The 26,307-nt window shown below is 39.0% G+C and overlaps 1 protein-coding gene across 4 annotated transcripts in view; it reads left to right on the forward strand.

Moving 5' to 3' along the window:
* The window catches only part of LOC126260948 (protein lingerer), a 120,594-nt gene that overhangs the window by 63,613 nt on the left and 30,674 nt on the right, over nucleotides 1-26,307 (forward strand). The window contains exons 14-19 of one of the 4 annotated variants that reach the window (XM_049958456.1): nucleotides 3,174-3,333; nucleotides 3,431-3,603; nucleotides 11,311-11,466; nucleotides 13,827-13,952; nucleotides 14,654-14,911; nucleotides 15,021-15,194. In XM_049958456.1, coding sequence (XP_049814413.1) covers nucleotides 3,174-3,333; nucleotides 3,431-3,603; nucleotides 11,311-11,466; nucleotides 13,827-13,952; nucleotides 14,654-14,911; nucleotides 15,021-15,194 — 1,047 coding nt within the window. The remainder of the gene's footprint in view (nucleotides 1-3,173; nucleotides 3,334-3,430; nucleotides 3,604-11,310; nucleotides 11,467-13,826; nucleotides 13,953-14,653; nucleotides 14,912-15,020; nucleotides 15,195-26,307) is intronic. The other 3 variants (XM_049958457.1, XM_049958458.1, XM_049958459.1) reach the window with 3 other exon arrangements.

Consider the following 26,307-nt stretch of genomic DNA (forward strand, 5'->3'; position numbering starts at 1 on the left):
CCATGTAAGCATGCTCCAACACTGAAGCAACATTTTTCAGTTTTTGCATTGGGTGCTTTCTTTTACTCTGAAGCCTCTTTTTCTTCACAGGGGATTCACTTAAATACTGAAGGGCAATACTTTAAAGAATCAAGTGTCACCTGATGCTATTTCATATTCACCTAAATTTTCTGTGAAGTACCTAGCACTGCTGAGGCAACATCTACAGGGATTGATGGGTTTCATTATACATGCTTTCTTACCTTCACTGCAAAGTGTTCCACCTAACATTAGGTTAGGACACTTTCTTTATCATCCACTCCTTGAATTCTTCTGTGTTCTTGTGTGACCTCCTCCTTCAAATGGATTGCAACAACACAATTTTGTCTTGAAATCCATTTTTTTACGAACTAGTACCAAATACTACAGCAACTGTACACTGCAGATTGAGTACACCTATGAAACAAGCTGACCATGATTGGTTGAAATAAGTCTCTCTTATTGGCTGTTCACAGCAAGAAATGTTCATCAATTGGTCAAGTGACAAAGACAGCTACACAGCTGCTTACTGCGTTTTGCTATTGTAGTAATGTATAGTAAATAAATTTTGGGCATATGATGCTTTTGGTGTGCCACCTTGATATTTATCATTTTTATGTAATGTAACTGATAAATAATAAAATCTGCTCACCAAGTGGCAGCAGAAAAACACACACATAAAAAGGTATTACAGTTTGCAGTCTTATAGAACCAGTGGCTCCTTCTGCCAGAAGGGTTGAAGGGGAACGAAGAGGGGTGATGGAAAAGGACCATTGAGGTTTAGGAAAAGGGGTAGACCTTGGAAAAGTTACCCAGAACCCCAAGTCAGGGGAGACTTCCCAACCCAATGTGACATCATAACTGTTTACATTTCTAACAGGTTGTTGGAAAATACTGCAAGTTGTGGTTTGGGAAGCATTACTTTGAGTAAATTTCCTTTTACGCAAGATGAATTATGTTACATGTGAGAATGTGTGCTGAATTTCTTAAATAACAGAATGTTAGACTGTCATTCAAAACTGAACACTGAGGACCAGCCGCTTAGAAAAATTCGGCTCCAGAAGACCAGCCACTTATGCCATTATTTTAAATTTTTCTGGCAAATTTGTGTTTGTTATATCATAAAGGGTAACGCACGCCAAAAAAAAAAGACCAAGTGTCAAGGTTTTTCATATTTAGTATGAAAAATATGGCAAAAGTATAAGTACCTATAAGAAATGCATAGTGAGTCTTTGAGCAGTTTCTCCTGTAATAGACTTTTCTGTGGAAAATTCAAAGTGGTTGATGGAATGTTTATTCAACCAGGTAATCCACAAAATGTTTGGTGCACAGCAATGAAATTTATGATCGTGCTTATCATAAATATTCAGCTGCTGCAATTTAATCAAAAATAATTTTGACGACCAATATTATATGTGAAAGCTTAGTTTTTCTTGGAGCTCTACTGTATGTATATTAATTTAGACTGTTAACTTCTCTTTATTGGTTGCACTACTTAACAATGATGTTGGCTATTGGCTGATTATATCGTGTGTCCTATGCTCTGAATATCTGCTGTCACTGGCTCGCGAGATCACATGACATGAGTTATGATTGGCTGACCAAAGCGCATCGCTATCTCGATTATAATGCTTTGAAAGTTAATGTGTGTTGAAAAGTAATGTGTGGTATTTGGTGGAATTCATGTTTATACTTTTGTAATACGAAAATATGCAGTGCCAATATTTCCAGGGAAATTCTAGGCCAGATTATGAAGCCTTCAACATTGAAATGGATTGACAAGTTTTATAGCTCCAAGGGAATGAATATTGTCACCTAACACGGAAAAAAATGTACTTTCACTAGGTTATAGTGTATTTTCACCTGAGGAACAGTGTGTCTTTAAAATGGGAAGTGACGTTTTAGATGAAAGTCAAATTGAGTCAGGTTTCATCGAGAACTGCAATATGGGTAATACATTTTGACATGATGGGTTTAATTCCTGGAAGCATCTGTTGACAATCTTGATATTGAGTGTACTGTTAATGGATGTGTTATTGTCGTATCCATAGACAGAAATGTATTTCTGCTGTAAAAAAAATCCTTCATAAGATGTAGAAATGACAAGTCCAAAGACATTATTAATTTTGATAGTGATTGTGAAATTCATAACTAATTTTTCTTAATAATTTTTTGTTGATGGGTGACTACAGAAACCTTTTTTCCCCCTCCAAAAGAAATATTTGTTAGAATTTAACCACCAGAAGGAAATGAAATATACCTTAAATGCCAAGTGCAATCACTGAAGATACTGACATAAATTCTAACAAGATTAAAAATCCATGAAAACATAATTTTGTGAAATTCTCCAGTTTAAATTACATTGTTAAATGTAGCAACTATTTTAGAATGGAAGTTAATACTGTACACTTCCTTGCAAATAAAAAGCTGAAATCTTTAATTATGTAGAAACATTCAGGTAGAATGTAAACACTATAGACGTAAAGACCACTCTCCAAAAAGCCGAAGCATTGAGCCGGCGATGGGCGTGCACACCAAAAAAAAAAAAAATTTCCAAGCAGTTGTAGACAGGCACCACCACACACACACACACACACACACACACACACACACACCTGTGTCCCTGCATAGTGCAGGTTGGTCACAATGCCAGGAGTGCAGTTTGGCAAGAGGATTAGGGTAGATTGAGAGTTGTGTTGGGTGGGTGCCACTTCTGTGGGTGTATTTGCACTCTAGCCTGAGATAGGATTGCAAGTTTTCTGACCTTTTTTTTGTGTGCACCTGACAATACTCATGCTTCTGGTTTCCAGTGAGTTAGTTGTCTTCTTTACTCCTAAAGTATTTACAAACTCACATCTTTCTTACAAAAAAGATAATCACTGTAGTGAAACTACACTCGTATGAAGAGATAAAAATCTTTTGCTGGACAAGGGGCAGCAGACAATCACAAATAGCAAGTAACAGAATTAGTAACTTCAGGCATCATTAGGAAAGTTCCAGTGTGTTACTTGTCAAATACTGCTGAACATAATGAAAGTTAGTTTGGGTATGAAAGTTTTGTCTATTACTTGTTAACCCCTTTGTGTGTGTGTGTGTGTGTGTGTGTGTGTGTGTGTGTGTGTGTAAGACTATATTTTATTCTTTTCTTTTTTCAGTATGATGCAACTACTACTTCAAGCTCCAGCCTTAGTAGTACAAATGTAACCACTGCCAACAGTGGTCTGTCATCCAGTGTTAATGCAGCACCAGCCTTGGGGCTGGTTAGTACTAACCAGACTGTAAACACCACATCTACCAAAGTTACCAGCTCAACTGGTTAGTTTCCAGTATACTTTTCTAAAAGCATAAATGTGTGTTTGTAAAATTAAAATTTAGATTTTTGCTATTGTCATGTTGATATTATTTTCCACAGGTGTGTCTTTAATTACTGGAAAGAGCAGTGTTGTGCCTAACATACCTCCTGGTGTTCCTCCTATGCTTAGTACTCCACAATACATAATGAGCCAAGGTGGCTTACCTTACTTCCAGCAGCCTGTATATAGTTTTGAAGAAATCCAATTGCTGCAACAGAGGATACCACACATGGTGAGTAATTCAAAATTTCAATATTTAAAGAAGGTAAATTTCTGTGAAATGGGAGAAAATTTTGCCAAATGGAATTGCTATCAGTGTGTGTGATTTTTGGAGCAGTTATAAACAAAGTTTCAACCAGATGTATCAGGCAGTTAAAAGCTGATACCCATCTGAAGTGACCATTACAGCAGCAGCTGTGAAACAAAGATTTCCATATTTACCTGACCATAAGGTGACTGAAAATGAAGATAACCCCCTTTTTCTTAAGAGGCTCCTTGATAATTTTTTGTCTGTAACATATTTTGGGTAATCAAAATTTCATGGTGTTTTATTGATATGTACTTGAAAAAGATAACATAATACTTATCATAAACTAAAAGATATGATTTGCACCAATATTTACATTGATTTCCTTATTTTGATTACTATTTAAGCCAGTTGATTGTGGTGTCACTCTTTTTAATCATAATCACTGGCATCGACATGTTCATTTGCAAGCCTATTGACATTTCTTGCTTCCTGATCCTCTTCCCATAGCATGAAGTCTTTTGAGCCATCCATATCTTTGGATATGCAGCACTTTCTTGAATCCTGAATAGAGGTTCTGCTCCAGATAGTAAGGATTCACTGCCTCCTTGAAGAAGCCACACACTGTAAAGCTGTTGCAGGTCAACCTAAAAGTATCACAACAATATCCCTTACTTGAAATTGTGGGATCATGCTGCCAAGAATTATTACCAGTTTTGGGTTGGGTGAGGTGGCTAATGAAAAAACTGTGTGTAACATATTCCTTCTCTTAAGCAAAGAGCCTAGTATTCCATTCCAAGCAATCTTCAATGAACGTAGCACCAGCCCATTTGTCATCCATTTCTTTTCTTGAAGTCCTGCAGGCAGATTTTCTTTCGGTATAGTTTTCCTGTGAAGAATTGCATATGAGAGGAGCTTCTTTCCATCTGCTAGTGCAGCCAGTATAATTGTTGTGCCTCTCTCATTGCCAGAGCTTCTTAATTACACTTTTAACGCCCTTCACATCAACATTAATACTTAACAGCATATCAAAGTAAACAGGTTTTTGATTTGTACTGATCATATGACGTAGCAAGTAGTTTTTCGTTGAATGCCACTGGAAGTCACTGAGCTAACATTGTTCTACGTTGTAATGTAAACCTTGCTCTATACATCATCCTCACACAGCAGCCAGTATTTGCTCTGTATTACATGACACACAGCTCGAATGCCTTCATTCGGATATTTTCTCAAGTAATTGGGATGCCTTCAATGTATCTCTCTTGCAAGTACTGCACAACATGTTGCTCCAATTTGTGTAACCTTCTTTGCTTCGGCCACGTGAAAATTCGTTGTGTAGAACTCGTGTTCTTTAAGTTTGTCTTTAACTGAAATCACCTATTATTATTATTTGCTTCTGTGATGCCAAATTTTGTTCCTGTTGCACATTACTTTGTGCCCTCTGCTTCAAGAATCACCATTAACTTAAAATTAGTGTTGTATTGTCTATATGAACCAGTTGTGAATCGTGAACTTGTGGGTGCATGTTTCTCAACATGCATGGCTGTAATTTGTGTCCCTTATCAATTGCCATAATTTACAGTTCTTACAGTGCGTGACGATATCAGCAAACTGAATGACAACAGTACATTGGCTCTATACAGTTGACTTGACAGAAATTGTACCACTCCAGATCCACCACTGTAACAAACCTCGAAAGTCAGCAGTGCTGTATAGCAAAGCAGCTGCAGCACTGTTGTTGAAGTTCGTGTTTCATTTGTTGTGTCACTTTCCTAGTGTTCTGTGCAAACATATTTTTGTTAGCATTAATGTGTCTCTTGTAAAAATATATACTGTTGTTGAGTATTTGTCCAATTTTGAAGTCAATTCAGTTCAGACTACAAAGGAATTCAGAGATACTGCAGTTTAAACATAGTAGATGTTCATAAAAAGTGAAGTTCCATTGTATAAATTCCCATGTTTGACAGCACATTGAAATGTTTCCCCTCACCACTCCCTCCCCGCATTTGTCTTTGTGCTCGGCCAAGCTGCTGCTGTCACTGTTCGCCCTTCAACCCTCACGAATTCTTCAAATTAAGTGCACACAGGATGATAAATGGTCAAAGCTTCATCTGTAAATATAAGATTACTGTTGTAGTAATCTACAACACAAAGTAAAAACATTGGCCTTAGCAAGAATTTTCAAATTTAGGAGAAACCTGTATTTTTCAGTTGACAAATTTGGGGATAAAACATCATCTTACAGTCGCGTAAGTATGGTGTCTCATGCTTTTGTTAACCACATCCATTTAAAGGATTGGACTGTTGGATGGATCAGAATTGAATTTTATGAAGAGCGTTTACTTTGGATTAACAAATATACACATCACCATTGATGAAAAACACTCCAACTACTCCATTAATACCATTGCAAATGAGATTGTTGAAGAAATAAATGTATGTATATGGGGCTGCCAGTTACATGTGAGGGAAGCTCAAATTAGTACACAAAACTGTGTGTGAAAAACTGGAAATGGAAAAGAACCGTGTTTACAGTGGATTCCAAATTGTTGGATGTTGAGCAAAATCATTGTGTTTGGTGGTAATTAATCACAATCTGTAGTACTGTACTGTTTAATGGCTGTGAAGGAAATATGCTTTTGCCATTACTCATCGTAGTTGAAACATAGTCATAATAATGGTGACAGTTCAGTTAGACAGGGATGAAGATGGCATAGAAGTTTTTTCAGCTGGTTAGTTGTAAGTGGCCACCTTTTTTTTTTTTTTTTGTGTGTGTGTGTGTGTGTGTGTGTGTGTGTGTGTGTGTGTGTGTTGGGGGGGGGGGGGGGGAGATACATTACTTGAAAAGAGGCAGGTCCGTAACTGGCACCTATTGTTCTTAGTTTTTTATTGTTTAAAAGATGAGTTGAAAAGGCCAAGCAGTGTAGGAATTCAGAAGTTGACCCCACCACCAGGACAGTCCACAAGTTATAAATGATAGAAGTGCACAATTGTTTCATCCTTCACACAAAAATTTCTTCATCTACAACTCAAAATTAAGTGATCATTGCCGTCAGTGTATATTTCACAATTTTTGCAAAACTTGTTTTATTGGTGGTTTGGGAACTTTGAAAACTTGCTATAATCCATTCAGTAAAATTTCCTGACAACTGGCAGCAGTGATGGATAACAAGTCACTTTTGACTCTTTCAGCGAAATCTTTACTAACAGTCCTAAAGAGACAGAACATCAGGCATACATTAGCATACTGAAGAATATAGGCATCAAACCTACAGCTTCTGTTACACTTCATTAGAACAGTGAGAAATTTAGATTTGAAAGAGAAAAGATGATTTAAACTTCTCCGTACAAATCATCATGGCTCCCGAAAATTTCTCTTATACAAAACTTGTACCTCATTCTTCACACACTACATCATCAGTGCCAGTTTGATAAAAAATGCCTAGAATTTTGAAAGGTGTTTATTCACTGTCACATCAACACTTCCTAAACAAAATTCATTCCTATTAGATATCTAACTGGGTTTGAGACAACTTTGAAAATATTCTGATTCATTGTTAGGACACTAAGAAACTGCAGTTTGGCATATGAAACATGAGGATGACCTATGCTTCTGTACAAAAATGTTTAAAAAATCTTAACTGGCAAACATCCCAAGAAAGGTGCAATACATCTCACAAGACCAGTCTTAGAAAATTTCAATAATCACCTTTCGACAAACTACTAATATTCTTCATTCCCATACGTATCTATCCAAAACGATGAGCAGATAAAATTATGCATATTGGAGCTCTCAGAGAATTGTAAAAGCATTTCCCACACACTACTTCTGAAATGAATGGGATAAAATATTAATGTTCATACAGCAAGAAGTATAGTCTGCGTCACTTCTTAGTGATTCACCTCAGCAACAAATGGGTGAACTTAATATAGTTATTTTGAAAGCTGGACTGTGAATCAACTGTAATAACAATGAAAAGGAAATTGTCTGTGATAAGTTCTTTTTTTTTAGTTGGAATTTGGCTGCTGCATGAACATAAAAAGAAATAAACAGAAGAATAGAAATTTCTGGGTTATTTTTTTAGTAAACTATGTAGAATTTTCAGGTCCAAGATTTTGGCGTGTCTGAAAAGTTGTGGCAGTGAGACATACATTTTTAATGTGCGTAACTTTCAAAACATGAGGGTTGTTCAGCAAGGAGCAGAATAATGAATGTTGGGAAATTTTGAAAGAGGGGCAGGAAAACAAGCAAATGGTTCAAGGAACTGACTTCTGTTAAAGATGTGATTTTAACAGCAAAGAATTTTTTTGGGGGGAGGGGGTGTTGGACAGCATTTAGCCTGGTGGAATGGGCAGTAGGTGAATCAAGGAAGTTCTTCCTTGGATTCCAAGATAAGAAAAGATTGAAACAATGACCTAACTGAAGGTGGGTAGACAACAGAAAATATCCAGAAGGTGGATACATAAGGCTACACTGAAGACCATAATGCATCAAACCGAAGTCTTGGTGTTAGGGTACACATACATTTACAGGTAAGCTAGAAGTAGTGCTTTTGCCTTCTCCTTGTGGCAGTATCATCAATTAGTTCTGACTCCTTCCTCCTTCCTCCCTCCTCCCTCCACTGTACCCACCGTTTACTGTCTCAGTATTATTTATTGACCGGCGTGTATTGATACTCATAGAATGAATAGTGTTTTGTGTGCAGTAAAATTGTACTTCTCTTGGCAATAGATATGTCTAATAGTTTTCTTCTTTTGTGTCTTTACTTTTTTAACTGATCATTTTATAGCTGTTACCATCAGGCTTCTCCAGGTTTCCTATGCCTAATCCTTTGAGCTTTATTGCTGTTGTTAACTAAGACTAACTCTGAACTTTGCAGATTACTACTATTGAATTAATATTTTCCTCGGCTTTATCTAACCCATGAGGACAAAAATTTATTTTCTTCAGCTACAATTGGTCTAAACAGATTTCCTTCCCGGAGGTACACGTACAGAATTTCTGATGGGAACTGTAATACATGAAACAATAAAAGAGAGAAAGAACTATTTTCATGCCATACATACTCTACACTAAATACAGGGAGCAGCTGTTTAAATAGCAAAAGAACTATGATAATTGTCTTGACATCTCATTCAGTATGACCTTTCACAAATACGTTACGGAACATCCAGTTAGGCAAAGGTGTAGCTGCTTCACAAGGACACACTTTGTTTCTCCATTCCTTAAGTTCCTTAAGGATTTTTTTTTTTAATATAAGAGAGAAAATTAGTTTTTTTTTCTATTTAACCAGGATTTTACACAGGAGAATGTGTTTTTCAAAAATTGTTTCTTTTTATTGCTTCAGGCTAACACAAAACGCAGTGCAATAGATATATTTTTCTTGACAGTGTAAAACAGTGGTCGTCAACATTTTTGCTTGAGAGCCAATACTGACGAGTGTCAGTGCCTCAGGCCACATAGGTACCAACCTTGGTATCAGTTGATAACTTAGATAAATTAGTATGTTATTGGTTCCCAATATACCAGCTATGTTAAGGGTTTCACACTGCTGCCACCTTCAGCAACCCCAAAGTCGTGATACTGTAGTTGCGTGACGAAATGTTGTGTTTTCTCTGTGAGCAGATGGTTAATTGATCAATAACAGTAACTGTATTTACATTTAAAGGCACTTTAAAAAGGCGGTATGCAACAGTCACAAATGTCATTTATCTTCTTCTCATTTTGTTGGATTATCACAACCTTAATTTAATTTTATGTTCCTTGCCACAAGTAAGTACTGTGATGCAAAAGTAAATCTTAGGCTACCATACATGTCAGTCAGTTACCACAACCTTTATTTGGTATTTACATTTGTCTGCTTTGCCAAATTACAACCAAACTGCTGCACTTCAACATAACCTAGACGTCAAGTCATGCTACAGGTGCATGTGTCACCACAACCAAATCGGCCAGTTTCAGCCAAATGTCAGTTGTACTGTACTCATTTCAGTGACTCAGTCAAACAATAAAATATTTCCCCTCACACATCCTCAACCTTATTAAGTGCATATTAAAATATCACTATTTCTGCAAGTATTTTTATTTGTTACTGAACATCAACAGAAACAAAATGAGGATAATGGAATGTATTCGAATTAAGTCAGGTGATGCTGCGGGAATTAGATTAGGAAATGAGACACTTAAAGTAGTACAGGAGTTTTGCTATTTGGGGAGCAAAATAACTGATAATGGTTGAAGTAGAGAGGATATAAAATGTAGACTGGCAATTGCAAGGAAAGCCTTTCTGAAGAAGAGAAATTTGTTAACATCGAGTGTCAGGAAGTTGTTTCTGAAAGTATTTGTATGGAGTGTAGCCATGTATGGAAGTGAAACATGGACGATAAATAGTTTAGGCAAGAAGAAAGTAGAAGCTGTCGAAATGTGGTGCTACAGAAGAATGCTGAAGATTAGATGGGTAGATCACATAACTAATGAGGAGGTATTGAATAGAATTGGGGAAAAGAGGAGTTTGTGGTACAACTTGATTAGAGGAAGGGGTCGGTTGGTAGGACATGTTCTGAGGCATCAAGGGATCACCAATTCAGTACTGGAGGGCACTGTGGAGGATAAAAATCAGAGGGAGACCAAGAGGTGGATACACTAAGCAGATTCAGAAGGATGTAGGCTGCAGTAGGTACTGGGAGATGAAGAGGCTTGCACAGGATAGAGTAGCATGGAGAGCTGCATCAAACCAGTCTCAGGACTGAAGACCACCACCACAACAACTGAGCATAAAGGTTAACTCTTTGGAAGCTCTCAACACAAGTTCGAGTTTTTGGATTCAACCGATGGCTGTTAGATGAACATTATTCCAGTATAAAGTATAGCTGAGAACCAAAGGCCCCACGAATACTTGGTTTGTGCCATATGCGGCCTGTGGACCAAAGTTAGATGACCACTGGTGTAAAACATCTGTATGTCTGCTGATAAAACAGCAACAACTAGGGTAAAGCCAGGCATTTTGCATATCATAAAATGCTGACGTCCAAGACATCAAAACCTGAAGTTCATCACTATGCATCTTCCACTTCATATTATTTCCTTTAATATACATTTAGGGTTGTTACATAACTTGAAACTTCAAATTTCGCTTGTAAGTTTTGTTGTCACAATTGCACAGTTGTTCCATTTCAACAAGCTCATTCTTTATCCTACACAATGATGATAATGCTGTTCACTTAATTCATTTTTTTATCAGTACCATTTGTTTTTGTAAGAAATTGACAAGGTAACTCTGCAACATAAATAGAAACTACTTAACTTAATTTACCTTGCATATTAAACAGTGTTTTTTGCATTAAAATTGTAGAATGATCAGACAATGAAAGATTTATAGTTGTAAATCGTGAAAACAAGAAGAGAATATTTTGGAAATAAACCCAACAAGCTGAGATCGGTTCAAATATTGCCACATAATTCAGTACAGGATAACATGATCCCTTTAATACTTTCCAAATTTTATGTCCATTTGATTTTAGATATTTGTAGGTCATTTCCATAAATTTGTGCCAATCTTCTGTGCACTGGTGGGAGAAATATTTCTCCCTCCCCCTCACTTTCCAGATGTTTGTAGTTTTCACGTTTTAATGTTCCTTCGTGTAGACATTTTGGAAGGAGACTGTGTGTAAATAAAGGTGTACTTTTTATAGGCCCCTGGCTATTATGACATGAGCTTCCAGGCGCCGACGAGCCTCTCTACGGGGAGGGAAGGTGGCCTTGCTAGTGTAGCATATTCAATGTCAGATGGCAGGTACACACGAGGTGACAACAATGCGTCACCTGTACCTTCAACACTTTCACAGCAGGTAAGCAGCAAAATAATACCTCCTTAATTGTTTTATGCTGTTATGTTTCAAGAAAACACTAGTAGTTAACTTGATATGGTTTTTATAGCTTGTGCTCAGTCTGTTTGGCTTTCTGTGCAATAGAACAGTAAAGGTTGTAGTGAAAATTTGGAGGTTTTGTAGGTAAAGTCTGGTACACCAGATATGAAAGTTACTTCCGGCATGGACCAAATTACTTTGTAGTTGTTCATGACAAAACCAAAACACCGGAGGTTTATACAAACTGTGTGCTATTTGCAACTGTTTTCTCATTCTCCCACTTAAAGTTGCTGTCATCTTGTTTTGAAAATGTACTATACAGCTTCACAATCCAGAATGGAACAATGAGGAGCTTTAGAAAACATTTAATAACTAACAGTTTCATTATAAATTGGATCGATAAGGTTTTCTTTTGTGTTTCAAGCTTGTTGGTACTTTAGACTGAGAATGCACAGTGTCTCATTTCATGACAGTTAATAACCTACAAATGAGAAACGCTGTGTGCAGAACTCAAGAATATATGACAAACCCTATTTGGCAATCAGTGCTTTAAAATTATAGATACATCAGAGTTAAAAGTAACTGTGCAGTACACACTTCCGGCTTTAGGATTTGGGCACAGGAAGATTGCATGTGCAGTTAACAGTTATTGGGAATATTTAGATAAGAATGAGTCATGATGAGCTACAATCTAATGTGTAATCTATTTTGGATCCATGTGCTATATATTTGTCAAACCACTCAGTGGGAGAAGGCTCGCAGTATGCCATTCGTTAAAGAGTAATATATGTAGGTACTCTCACACACAATATAAGGGAATAATCACCTAAGATTTTTGTCTCAAATTGATAATTTTCAGTGCACACAACAAATGGCACCATGAGAGTTGCCTAACTTGTTACTTCCCTTCCAGTTCAATTTCTCTTATCTATATTACAACAAAAATTGTCTCAAAGGTCATTTTGTGATGGTTTTTTGATTGCTTTTTCACTTTGCCTGACTAATGTAACAACCACAAACTTTGAATCCATTAATGACTTTGTTGAAGTAAGCACTTATGAATAGCATTCCGTAGAAATAATTAATTCATTAAGCAATGAAGGCTTTGTAAAAGCTGTGCAGCTCTGCATAGTCCTTGTTTTTTCACGAGAACACCCCCCCCCCCCCACACACACACACACACACACGCGCGCGCACGTTCACTCACTTTTGCAACATTATCACAGTAACTGATTTCCCAGACTTGTCATTCACTTTGCCTTGGCCGGAGTATTGATGATATGTTGCTGTGCATCCTTTTGTGCTTCACTTAACAACAAACCAAGTCTCCTAATGCTATTTCATATGCAAGTTCATCCTAGTATGACTAGCTTAGTTTGTGTTACTACTTGCATGCATTATACAAGTTCCTGCATTTTCACATTGTGTGTAGAACACTGGTATATATTTTCCTTCACTAGAGGAGCAAGTGGAGAAATGCAAGTTAGTAAGTTACAGTTTGGACAGAATATATTTTGGTTATTGCATGTGCATCCACATTTAAGATGAAACACTGATTTGGTTCCATGTATTACATTACTCTGTGGTTAAAGTTTTACTTTTCAAGGTGGAGAACTAATCACTATGCAGATTTGATGGTGTACTTGTCTCATTGTGTAATTTTTTTTACGTACTACACTTTGCAGCTTACCTTGGAGTGGGGAGAAGTGATGTTCTTGGTTGTGGGAAGAATGAAATTTTTATTAAGTGTTTGTGTTCTGTATCAAAACTTTACTATAACAAATTTAGGGGGATGGTTGATTAGATTTATTTCAGAGACCCTAAATAATTAATGTTTTTGAGATAAGTACCAGCAAGAAAAATTTCATACACCATTGTATTCCTTTTATTAACTTGTTGCTTGCTTTTTATGGTTGTGTGTGCTTCTTTTTGTATAATTGAAAGGCAGTTTTATCACACTTCACAACAGTATTGTTCATTCATAAATGCACATGTTATGTGTCTCGTAAGTATGCCATTAGTGACTAGGCCCCTCTGCTACAATTATGTTTTTTTTTTTTCCTTTTGTGTACGGTGTTTTGATTCTCTCTTTTTATTGATATTGTAGTCCGTAGATACTCCTTTTTAATTTGGAGAAATTAAATTATCGTCCTAAATATTGGTTAAGCAATTATTTGGTTCCTATTTAAATGTAACTTACGTACAGTGATGAACACATTAAAGAATTATTAAACTTATATTATCCTGGAAAACTGCCATGTTTATCAAAATTTCCTAATATTTGTGTGAATTGACGTGTCGTAACGTGTGAAATAGGCAATTTTGAGTTACTAATTTTGCAGAATGCAACACAGGCACATCAGCAGCCGATGTTAAACCCATCTGCCCTGCCTCCTGGTTATGCATACTTCTATGGTGGTGGCATGATGCCTGGCAGCTTCCAGTACGGGACTCCTGCCATATATCAGGTCTGTATTATTATTTCTGTTCCTAATTTTTTTAAACATTGTATAGAATACAGGAAAGAGAAACACTGATACAGTTACAATAAATAAAGCAAATTTTGAGCTTGTGAGTTTTGTTGTGGCACAATGAAATTTGTAGAACAAACTGATCTGCAAAGTGAATGTCTGCTTTTTCCTGGTGTGATCCTTCGTTCCAAACTTCTTTCTTTTTGGTTCTGGATAGCTGCTTCATTCAGTATTGCAGATGACGGAAATTTATGCAGTTGATGATAGTTGCAAACTAAAGATAAAAGTAGTTAATGTGACTTGTAGTCAGAAGACCTCTGTAAAAATCAAGTTTCTTTATGATAGTGGAATAGTTAATTTGAAAACCTAGCAGGCTTGCTACCTAGTACAGTCTCAGGCCATCGTTAGTAATATTCCATACATGATTAATAAATTATTTAAGGAAAATGTCTCCATAGTGTTGCATGCGTGATTTGAACACAGTTCTGAGCATCTTCCTTTAGCACTCTTGTGACTTTTATTCACTCATTTTCGTTTTTAAGATTGTGGTTTATTATTGTACTGTCATTAAACACATTTTAATATTGTATGTTCGTGGACACTGTCTGGTTATTTGCTGTCATCTACCAATGTTTTGAAACATTCTTGGAAAGTTGAAACACATTGTGACACTTTTTGCTTTCATTGTGCTTGAACAGATGCCACCTGCCACAAATGCACATGGTACGACGACGACATCACAGTATCCTAAGCCTGGTACATACGGGTCTGGTTATGCATCAGGCTATGATGGGTTGACGCAGAATCAAGACTATAGTAAAACTGGCTATGTTGCTGGTAGTCAGTCACAGAGTAAGACTGGAGTGGGTGCAAACACTGGTTCAACAGGGTCCTCTGGTGCAGATCTGAGTGCAACAATGTATGGCAAATCACATGTTGCTATAGGGAAAGTTAATGTAAGTCAAAGACAAGTTTTTATTTTTTTGTATGAAATAAAAAAAAATCCTTTACTCTTTTCAAAACCAGAGTGTCAATTGGTTTGATGATCTGATTTTTGTTTTGTAGTCATATGATAAACAAGGATTCCATTCTGGTACACCACCGCCATTCAACTTGCCTGGCAGTCAGAGCACACCAATAGCTCCTAGTGGAGCGTACACACCTCATCTGTTTATTCCTGCTATACCACCACATCAGCAACATCACTCAACTACTCTAATGCACCAGCCATTGCATCAGGTAAGGACAATTTCACAATTCATCATAGGACTAGAAGTATAAATCCTTTCAGAACAGCCTTGATTAGAAGTGGGGCAATATTTGCTTTCACAAAAAGTGTACTTTTAAGCTTCTCGGGTAAGAAAGTGAGACCCATAGAAAAGCATAGAGCTGTAGGAGTATAGTATTTTGAGAAAGAGGCTAACATACAAAAATTGTAGATGTGCAATGCAATGGAGATTGGATTTTAACAAGCTTTCGGTACTGATACAGCAAGAGTTGCAGATGTTATGGTACTTAATGTACAATAACAAAATTATGTTGATTGCACAAATGAGAATACCTGTGAGGATTATTTCCAAGGGATTGGGATTAAGTTACTCTACATGTGATTCAGTGTGATGTTCAAGGAGGCAGATTCTAGAATTGTATGGTAAAGTCGTGAGTGGGCAAGGTGACATTTTTTGTCTGACACAAGTTAGCATTGATATGATAAAATTAGAGAACAGACTGTGTGAAACGTGCTCCTTCATTGTCAGTTCTAAAGACAGGGAACTCGATTCAAATGTGGCTTAGTTATCCTTCTGAAGTACGTCTCAGAACATCAACCATAAATGACCTCATTGAGAAACTGTACAATATTGTAATTTGTGATTAGTGATGCATAAAATAGTCTATGCAGTTCAGATCTCAGATGAAAGTTGCAGTATGTTTCACTTAAAGAATTTAAGTGTGACAGTATTTTGGAAGAAATGTGCCACATTTTTTGAATGCTGGCCACAAGTAAAAACAAAATAAATTTTATCAGCAACATTTGTACCATTAAAAAAATGCTATAGATATTGTGTGTAGGCATAAACGGGGGGGGGGGGTTCGGTCGGTTTGGTGAGAAAATTATGGGGGTATGAAAAACGCATTACCATGTCTAGCGTAGGAAAACTATTGGCATTCCAAGATTCCAGTTGTCTTGTATGACTTACATCATTCTTCCTGCAAAATAGTGACAACCTCAGGTAATGCTGATTGAGGTGGTTAACAATTATGCACCCTTCTCTCCAGAGTAAACCACAAAGGCTCAATAATATTGAGGTCTAGTGACTGGTGGCCAAGAGAGGCACGACATGGTTGTGCTCACAGAACAAGTCCTGGGTGATGATAGATGTGTGGACAGGGAACCTGTTGTCTTTGAAAACAGCATCACCATTGGAGAACATTGTACCATGGGCCAGATCCGGTCAGCCAAACTGCTGACATAATCCTTGGCAGTATTGCAGAGTAACTGTGGGATACCATGATCTGGCTGCCCAATGGTGGAAACAATGTGAAAAAGTATCATCCAGCCAAATTATATTCCTTGATTACATCATAGTCCTGGTTTTATGGCTTCAGCACCACGCTGTCCTGTTATTGGCATGTGCATCACTGATAAATGGCTCTGGAATTCCAGCTTGCCCTACCATTCCCAGCGTATGAAGCTTGATATTCATGCTGTTTTGGTGCTGATAATGTTCATGAGTGACTTTCCCTTATTTGTCACAATCCCCTTTAATGACTGTTTTCACTCAACACATACTTTTGTCTGTATTTTGACAGAGTGGATGAAATCTTTCAGATTTCTCTATATACATTATAAATCGCCACTACAGTTCCCTTTGAAATCCCAAACGCTTTGGCTCCCTTGATTATGGAAGCACCCACCACATGAGCATTGACATAATGCACCCACAGCCACACCAAACACTGTTCTGACCACATCTAATTCAACATATTGAGGGCATTTCACGGTTGCGATTAATTAATAAATACAACAGTGCCATCTACAGGCTTGGCTAGCATCTGCACTGCAGTTCAAGCATGTATTTTTCATGGTGTTTCCATATTGATAGTTGGCAATAAAAACTGCATAACTCCATTTAGTAAAAAATCGTGCTGGTGAAGCAAAAATTGTTTCTTAAGAAACAATATAAAGTGATTCCAAAGCTTGCTACATGAGTAACTGTATAGTAGAAGCCTAATTATTGATATATTATAGAAATCCATGCACTTTCAAATGTCGTTTCGGGGTCATTCCACGTCAAATCAACAAATGAAACTATCGTTTTCAACCTTACCCTCTTGGATTTAAATGAAATTAAGTATGCCTATAGTACTCGTAAATAGTACCACAAATTAATTTTTTCACATTTTTCTGATAAAAAGTTACCGAGTAATGGACTTTCAAATATTGAAAAAATGACAAATTTTTGACTCGCGGATCAATGTTGTTTTCTTTATAACTCATGTTCTGATTAAGCTAGAACCATAAAATTTACTTAATTGGAAAGCTCTTGTAAAGAGATTTTTTATGATACCAAACATCATTAGTTTAATATATATACACACACACACATTGTTTATAAAAACAACATTGATGAAATTATCGAATTTTGAAAAACTGTATTTTTAAAATTCTCAAAAAAATATATGTGAAAGATACACTTTAAATCTACATATTCTGAAAGTTTCAACTTGGGATGAGCATGGGATCACTATCAAAAGCAATTTTATGTTTACCACGATTCTCCAAAATCACAGTCAGATAGGTGAATTTCTATTATTTTGCTACACATGACACTATTACGGTGTTAGATTTTGTTACATGATCCACAAATTGTACTTTTGAAACGAATAACTGCTTATTAAACTTTAGTGCTAACTATTTATTAATAGCTGTAAAACGACGGGAAAAAAAAGAAAAAAAAAGAAGCTATCTCTCATTTTAAAGATTATATATAAAATTATTCTTTAGTGTTACTATCTGCAATCTATTCAGTATTTTATTTCTGGTTAATATTGCCAGCAACTTTCACCTATTGTTGAACGTGACCCACACATTCTTTTGTTGCGGGGCAGGTGTAGTGAAATTATGTGATTAACTCTGAAATGTGTTTTGAATCTAGCTTAAAGGTACTTTTGTACAAACCTCACAAGAGGCTGTAAGTTTGTATGCCTACAACCAGTTAATGTTTGCATACTATTAACATAATGAAATCATTTTTTTTATTTTTATTTACAGGAAGTGAAATAATAGAGAAGTAATATTGTGTAGTATTGAATATAGAAAGCAGGGGCATTCAACTTCAAAAACATGTTTATAAATTAGTTTGTTCACTTGAGAAATATAAAATGCCTAAAATTTCAGCTTTGTGCTGTAATCCATTTAATGAAAAGGGCCACAAGAAAAACTTACGGCCTGTTTCACAATGGATGATAGCAAGAAAACCTTTCTTAACTTTAAATGAAAAAGTGTGTGACAACTGCCGTAAAAAAAATTGCACGGGTAGAAATTTGTGACACATCTAGCTCAGAAAATGATGATGATCTACTGTATTCTGTGGTGAAACAAGAAAGTGAAAAGGTTTTATGTGATAGTGATGTACAAGACATTGCAGCAAGTGAGGCCTTAGAAAGGTTGAATGCTTCTTTGCAGTCCGTTGGTGAATCGCCAATTAAGAAGAAACAACTGTGTGAAGCAAAATATCCTAAGGAAAAACTAATTAAATTAACTTCAAGAATTCCAACAAAGGTATTACTGCTTCCTTCCAAAAAAGAAGAGGTACATGATCATGCAGAATCTGAGATGACCAGTCAGCTAAAAGATAAATTTCGTACATGTACATCTCAAAGTAAACAGATGGAAATTCTTACCATTTTACCTAAAAGCTGGAGTGTTAAGAAGCTTCAAGATGAATTTAATGTAACAAATTACATGCCTCGAAGAGTAAAAGATTTGATGAAGGCCAAGGGAATTTTGTCTTCACCAAACCCAAAACCTGGCAAGACTCTTGATCAAACAACTGCTGCTTTTGTTAGAAACTTTCATTGTTCTGATGAGATAAGCAGGGCAATGCCTGGGGAAAAAAGATTTTGTGCTTGTGAGAGATAACGGAGAAAAACTGCAAGTACAGAAACGGCTAGTTTTAAGTAATTTGAAAGAAATTTACGTGAACTTTAAAGACAACCATCCAGAGCTCCACATCGGATTTTCGAAGTTTGCAGATCTACGTCCCAAAAATTTTGTTTTAGCTGGATGTAGTGGTACACATAGTGTCTCTGTGTGTGTACTACCCACCCATCAAAACTTCAAACTCATGCTGACTGGGTGTAACATTCCTCAGCTGACAAAGGATGAAGATAATCCAATAAAAACTTAGAAAGACTGCATTGCAAGAGTTGTATGTAATCTGTCATTACCTGCTTGTCATTTTTGTGAATGTAAATTCTGCCCTGGCCCAGAAACATGTAAGACATATCTACAAGATTTGTTGAATATTAATGATATTGATAATATAACTTACCAGCAATGGGTTTCCGTTAATCACACATCTCTAGAAACAATCATAAAATCATGTGACAACTTTATTGATTGTTTTTTTGATAAATTAAAATCGCTTACACGACATTCATTTGTTGCTAGTCAACAATCAACTTTCCAAAAGAGACTGAGAAATGAACTTAAAGAAGGCGAAGTCTTAGCGATCTGCGGCTTTTCTGAGAATTACTCCTTTGTCATCCAGGACGAAGTTCAAGGCTATCACTGGACAAAAATGCAAGCAACAATTCATCCCATTGTTGCTTGTTACAAGGATGGGAACAAACTCGAGCACACAAGTCTTGTAATCATATCAGAATGCCTAACACATGACACTGTTGCTGTGGATTTGTTTCTGTCGTACTTGAGGGACTTCATGATTGTTAAATTCGCTAGAAAACCAAGAGAAATATATTATTTCTCTGATCGAGCAGCAGCTCATTATAAAAATAGGAAGAAGTTTATCAATCTGTGCCATCATGAAGATGATTTCCAAACTGAAGCTGAATGTCATTTTTCAGCCACCTTGCATGGGAAGGGAGCTAGTGATGGTGTTCGAGCAAGTCTGCAACGGCCATACAGTGATCAAATAATGACACCAAAACAACTTTATATGTTTGCCTACATGCAATATCTATGTTGCCAAGGATAACATAGAAGGAATGAACTTCAAGTTTGCTACTAAAGAAGATCACAAAAATGAAGAAATGAAACTTATGGAGAGATTTGAGATTCCTGATATCCAGGCGGAGCTTCAAGGAATCCTCAGAACCTTAGGCCCCCTACAAAACCTTTCACCTGACTCCATCAACCTCCTGACCCCACCTACACCCCGCACCCCTACCTTCTACCTTCTTCCGAAAATTCACAAACCCAATCATCCCGGCCGTCCCATTGTAGCTGGCTACCAAGCCCCCACAGAACGTATCTCTGCCTACGTAGATCAACACCTTCAACCCATCACATGCAGTCTCCCATCCTTCATCAAAGACACCAACCACTTTCTCGAACGCCTGTAATCCCTACCCAGTCTGTTACCCCCGGAAACCATCCTTGTAACCATTGATGCCACTTCCTTATACACAAATATTCCACACGTCCAGGGCCTCGCTGCGATGGAGCACTTCCTTTCACGCCGATCACCTGCCACCCTACCAAAAACCTCTTTCCTCATTACCTTAGCCAGCTTCATCCTGACCCACAACTTCTTCACTTCCGAAGGCCAGACATACCAACAATTAAAGGGAACAGCCATGGGCACCAGGATGGCCCCCTCGTACGCCAACCTATTCATGGGTCGCTTAGAGGAAGCCTTCTTGGTTACCCAGGCCTGCCAACCCAAGGTTTGGTACAGATTTATTGATGACATCTTCATGATGTGGACTCACAGTGAAGAAGAACTCCAGAATTTCCTCTCCAACCTCAACTCCTTTGGTTCCATCAGATTCACCTGGTCCTACTCAAAATCCCATGCCACTTCCCTTGACGTTGACCTCCACCTGTCCAATGGGCAGCTTCACACGTCCGTCCACATCAAACCCACCAACAAGCAACAGTACCTCCATTATGACAGCTGCCACCCATTCCACATCAAACGGTCCCTTCCCTACAGCCTAGGTCTTCGTGGCAAACGAATCTGCTCCAGTGCGGAATCCCTGAACCATTACACCAACAACCTGAAAACAGCTTTCGCATCCCGCAACTACCCTCCCGACCTGGTACAGAAAGCAATTAACCAGAGTCACTTCATCTCCTCAAATCCAGAACCTCGCACAGAAGAACCCCAAAAGTGCCTCACTTGTGACAGGATACTTTCCGGGACTGGATCAAACTCTGAATGTGGCTCTCCAGCAGGGATAAGACTTCCTCAAATCCTGCCCTGAAATGAGATCCATCCTTCATGAAATCCTCCCCGCTCCACCAAGAGTGTCTTTCCGCCGTCCACCTAACCTGCGTAACCTCTTAGTTCATCCCTATGAAATCCCCAAACCACCTTCCCTACCCTCTGGCTCCTACCCTTGTAAACACCCCCGATGTAAAACCTGTCCCATGCACCCTCCCACCACCACCTACTCCAGTCCTGTAACCCGGAAGGTGTACACGATCAAAGGCAGAGCCACGTGTGAAAGCACCCACGTGATTTACCAACTGACCTGCCTACACTGTGAAGCTTTCTATGTGGGAATGACCAGCAACAAACTGTCCATTCGTATGAATGGACACAGGCAGACAGTGTTTGTTGGTAATGAGGATCACCCTGTGGCTAAACATGCCTTGGTGCACGGCCAGCACATCTTGGCACAGTGTTACACCGTCTGGGTTATCTGGATACTTCCCACTAACACCAACCTATCCGAACTCCGGAGATGGGAACTTGCCCTTCAGTATATCCTCTCTTCTCGTTACCCGCCAGGCCTCAATCTCCGCTAATTTCAATTTGCCACCGCTCATATCTCACCTGTCTTTCAACAACATATTTGCCTCTTTACTTCCGCCCGACTGACATCTCTGCCCAAACTCTTTGCCTTTACAAATGTCTGCTTGTGTCTGTGTATATGCGGATGGATATGTGTGTGTGTGCTAGCGTATACCCGTCCTTTTTTCCCCCTAAGGTAAGTCTTTCCACTCCCGGGATTGGAATGACTCCTTACCCTCTCCCTTAAAACCCACTTCCTTTCCTCTTTCCCTCTCCTTCCCTCTTTCCTGATGAGGCAACAGTTTGTTGCGAAAGCTTGAATTTTGTGTGTATTTTTGTGTTTGTTTGTGTGTCTATTGACCTGCCAGCACTTTCGTTCGGTAAGTCACATCATCTGTGTTTTTAGATATATTTTTCCCACGTGGAATGTTTCCCTCTATTATATTCAATCATTAATTTGAACCCAACAATTACATTTGTTATTGTCACTGTTGCACTTCGAAATCTTTCCTGTCATCTTATTTTCTCTTTCTTTTTTTGCAAGTAGTTTCACTTTGTATTCACCTTCTCCTCTTTACCGAATCTACCATACAATTTTATCCCTCCTATATATACTCAATAATACGTAACCCACTTCCAAACCATAACCAAAAAAAATTTTTTTTTTTTTCGCTTTCAACAATACTGCTGCTACAAAATGCACCGTTTCCAGTTCACAAACAGTTCCTTTCAGCTATTAAACAGTCATTTCGGCCAGTTCCAATAACTTTTGCTTTTTTTCCATTTCCGTTTTTCCCACGTCACTGATCTTTTTCAGCCGTTTCCCACAGGTTTTATCGTCATTATTTCTTCGTCAGACAATTGTTAGCCTCATTTTCACAATCTGCCACCACAAAACCATTACATTTACACGCAGTTTTTTCAAAATTTTCCTGAATTGCTCCACCCTTTAACGTGTTTTGGCGGCAACACAACCACATAACCTTTCTGCACATGGTTGTCTACCAACCCAAGTTCACCACAGGATCAACATAGCCCAGCTATAACCAACACCTTTTCGCCTTTTTTCACATCAGATCTCCAGTTGCTTTCTAGTTCACCTTATCTCTCGCCATATATTTTTATTTTCATTTTCATTTCAGCCTCATGTTACACTTTCCACCTTCTAATACCATGTCACCCTCACATCATCCCCACAACGACCCCATTAAGTTTTATTTAGTTTCCCTCCGCAAACATGCCTTCGCCCTAGCCAGATTACACTCCCATATTTTATTTTCCCAGGCTTGTCTGACATTTGGCATTACCCCCAAAGGCCTCACACTTAAAGTTCCCATCTCTGGCTGTAATCCTTCTTTCCATCAGTCCCTTTACCAGTTCCAAACTGAACAATCCATTGCCCTCACCCACCTAATCCTTCACCTACACATCAACTCAGCCAATGAACACACCCGTCAACTCCTATCCTTAATAAAAGTCCTCAATCTTTCCTCTCCCACATCCACACCGGCTGTTCAGAGCATCCTCCTACAGGCCAACCGCAAATTAGAACAGCATGCCACCCTCCACCTCAAAAAACTATCCAATCTCCTGGTTTCCCACCTCCGGAAAGGCAACTCACTCACCCTTCACAACCTTTCCAGCAAACCTCAACCTCCTCTCATTGCACACAAACCCAGTCTCTCCCATCTACTCAATCTCCCACTTCCAGCTCCACTCCCTCCAAAACCTCAAAATTCCAATCAACGCAATCTGGAACCACAACACCCTAATTCAGTAGTTAACCTTTCCTCCAAACCTCTCTCCCAATCCGAAACCTCTGTACCATCCCAAGGCCTCACCTTCAGCCCCACTCCCAGATTCAACCAAACAGCCCTCGTCAAAGATTTACTGTCCTACACTCGTACTCTCTGCTGGAAGTATCACTTTGCCACGAAGAAAAATGATCCTAATCCTACTCCTAATGATCCAACTCCCCAAGACACTATCCAAATTGAACCCTGCCTGGAACAGTTCCGTCCTCCGTCACAGCAGGACCCACCTTCTCTTCCTCAAAATCACCCTCTCCAAACCTTCCAGGAATTTCTGACTTCCAGCCTTGCCTCTCAATCCTTCTTAAAAAACCTTAATCCTACTCCCAACATCACTGCTGAAGCCCAAGCTATCCGTGATCTGAAGGCTGACCGATCCATCGTCATTCTTCCGGCGGACAAGGGTTCCACGACCGTGGTACTTGATCGTCGGGAGTATGTGGCTGAGGGACTGCGTCAGCTTTCAGACAACACCACATACAAAGTTTACCAAGGTAATCCCATTCCTGATGTCCAGGCGGAGCTTCAAGGAATCCTCAGAACCTTAGGCCCCCTACAAAAACTTTCCCCTGACTCCATCAACCTCCTGACCCCACCGATACCCCGCACCCCTACATTCCACCTTCTTCCCAAAATTCATAAACCCAACCATCCCGGCCGCCCCATTGTAGCTGGTTACCAAGCCCCCACAGAGCGTATCTCTGCCTACGTATATATATATATATAAACAAAGATGATGTGACTTACCAAATGAAAGTGCTGGTAGGTCGACAGACACACAAACGAACACAAACATACACACAAAATTCAAGCTTTCGCAACAAACTGTTGCCTCATCAGGAAAGAGGGAAAGACGAAAGGATGTGGGTTTTAAGGGAGAGGGTAAGGAGTCATTCCAATCCCGGGAGCGGAAAGACTTACCTTAGGGGGAAAAAAGGACGGGTATACACTCGCGCACACACACACATATCCATCCACACATATACAGACACAAGCAGACATATTTCTGCTTGTGTCTGTATATGTGTGGATGCATACGTGTGTGTGTGCGAGTGTATACCTGTCCTTTTTTCCCCCTAAGGTAAGTCTTTCCGCTCCCGGGATTGGAATGACTCCTTACCCTCTCCCTTAAAACCCACATCCTTTCGTCTTTCCCTCTCCTTCCCTCTTTCCTGATGAGGCAACAGTTTGTTGCGAAAGCTTGAATTTTGTGTGTATGTTTGTGTTCGTTTGTGTGTCTGTCGACCTGCCAGCACTTTCATTTGGTAAATCACATCATCTTTGTTTTTAGATATATTTTTCCTACGTGGAATGTTTCCCTCTATTTTATAAAAAGAAAGAAAGTGATGAGACTTACCAAACAAAAGCGCTGGCAGGTCGATAGACACACAAACAAACACAAACATACACACAAAATTCTAGCTTTCGCAACAAACGGTTGCTTCGTCAGGAAAGAGGGAAGGAGAGGGAAAGATGAAAGGAAGTGGGTTTTAAGGGAGAGGGTAAGGAGTCATTCCAATCCCGGGAGCGGAAAGACTTACCTTAGGGGGGAAAAAAGGACGGGTATACACTCGCATACACACACATATCCATCCGCATATACACAGACACAAGCAGACATTTGTAAAGGCAAAGAGTTTGGGCAGAGATGTCAGTCGAGGCGGAAGTACAGAGGCAAAGGTGATGTTGAAAGACAGGTGAGGTACGAGCGGCGGCAAATAGAAATTGGAGATTAGCGGAGATTGAGGCCTGGCGGATAGCGAGAAGAGAGGATATGCTGAAGGGCAAGTTCCCACCTCCGGAGTTCTCACAGGTTGGTCTTAGTGGGAAGTATCCAGATAACCCGGACGGTGTAACACTGTGCCAAGATGTGCTGGCCGTGCACCAAGGCATGTTTAGCCACAGGGTGATCCTCATTACCAACAAACACTGTCTGCCTGTGTCCATTCATGCGAATGGACAGTTTGTTGCTGGTCATTCCCACATAGAAGGCTTCACAGTGTAGGCAGGTCAGTTGGTAAATCACGTGGGTGCTTTCACACGTGGCTCTGCCTTTGATCGTGTACACCTTCCGGGTTACAGGACTGGAGTAGGTGGTGGTGGGAGGGTGCATGGGACAGGTTTTACACCGGGGGCGGTTACAAGGGTAGGAGCCAGAGGGTAGGGAAGGTGGTTTGGGGATTTCATAGGGATGAACTAAGAGGTTACGAAGGTTAGGTGGACGGCGGAAAGACACTCTAGGTGGAGTGGGGAGGATTTAATGAAGGATGGATCTCATTTCAGGGCAGGATTTGAGGAAGTCGTATCCCTGCTGGAGAGCCACATTCAGAATCTGATCCAGTTCCAGAAAGTATCCTGTCACAAGTGGGGCACTTTTGGGGTTCTTCTGTGGAAGGTTCCGGGTTTGAGGAGATGAGGAAGTGGCTCTGGTTATTTGCTTCTGTACCAGGTCGCGAGGGTAGTTACGGGATGCGAAAGCTGTTTTCAGGTTGTTGGTGTAATGGTTCAAGGATTCCGGACTGGAGCAGATTCGTTTGCCACGAAGACCTAGGCTGT

The sequence above is a fragment of the Schistocerca nitens genome, chromosome 5 (genome assembly GCF_023898315.1).
Source record: "Schistocerca nitens isolate TAMUIC-IGC-003100 chromosome 5, iqSchNite1.1, whole genome shotgun sequence".
NCBI classification, from domain to species: Eukaryota; Metazoa; Arthropoda; class Insecta; order Orthoptera; family Acrididae; genus Schistocerca; species Schistocerca nitens.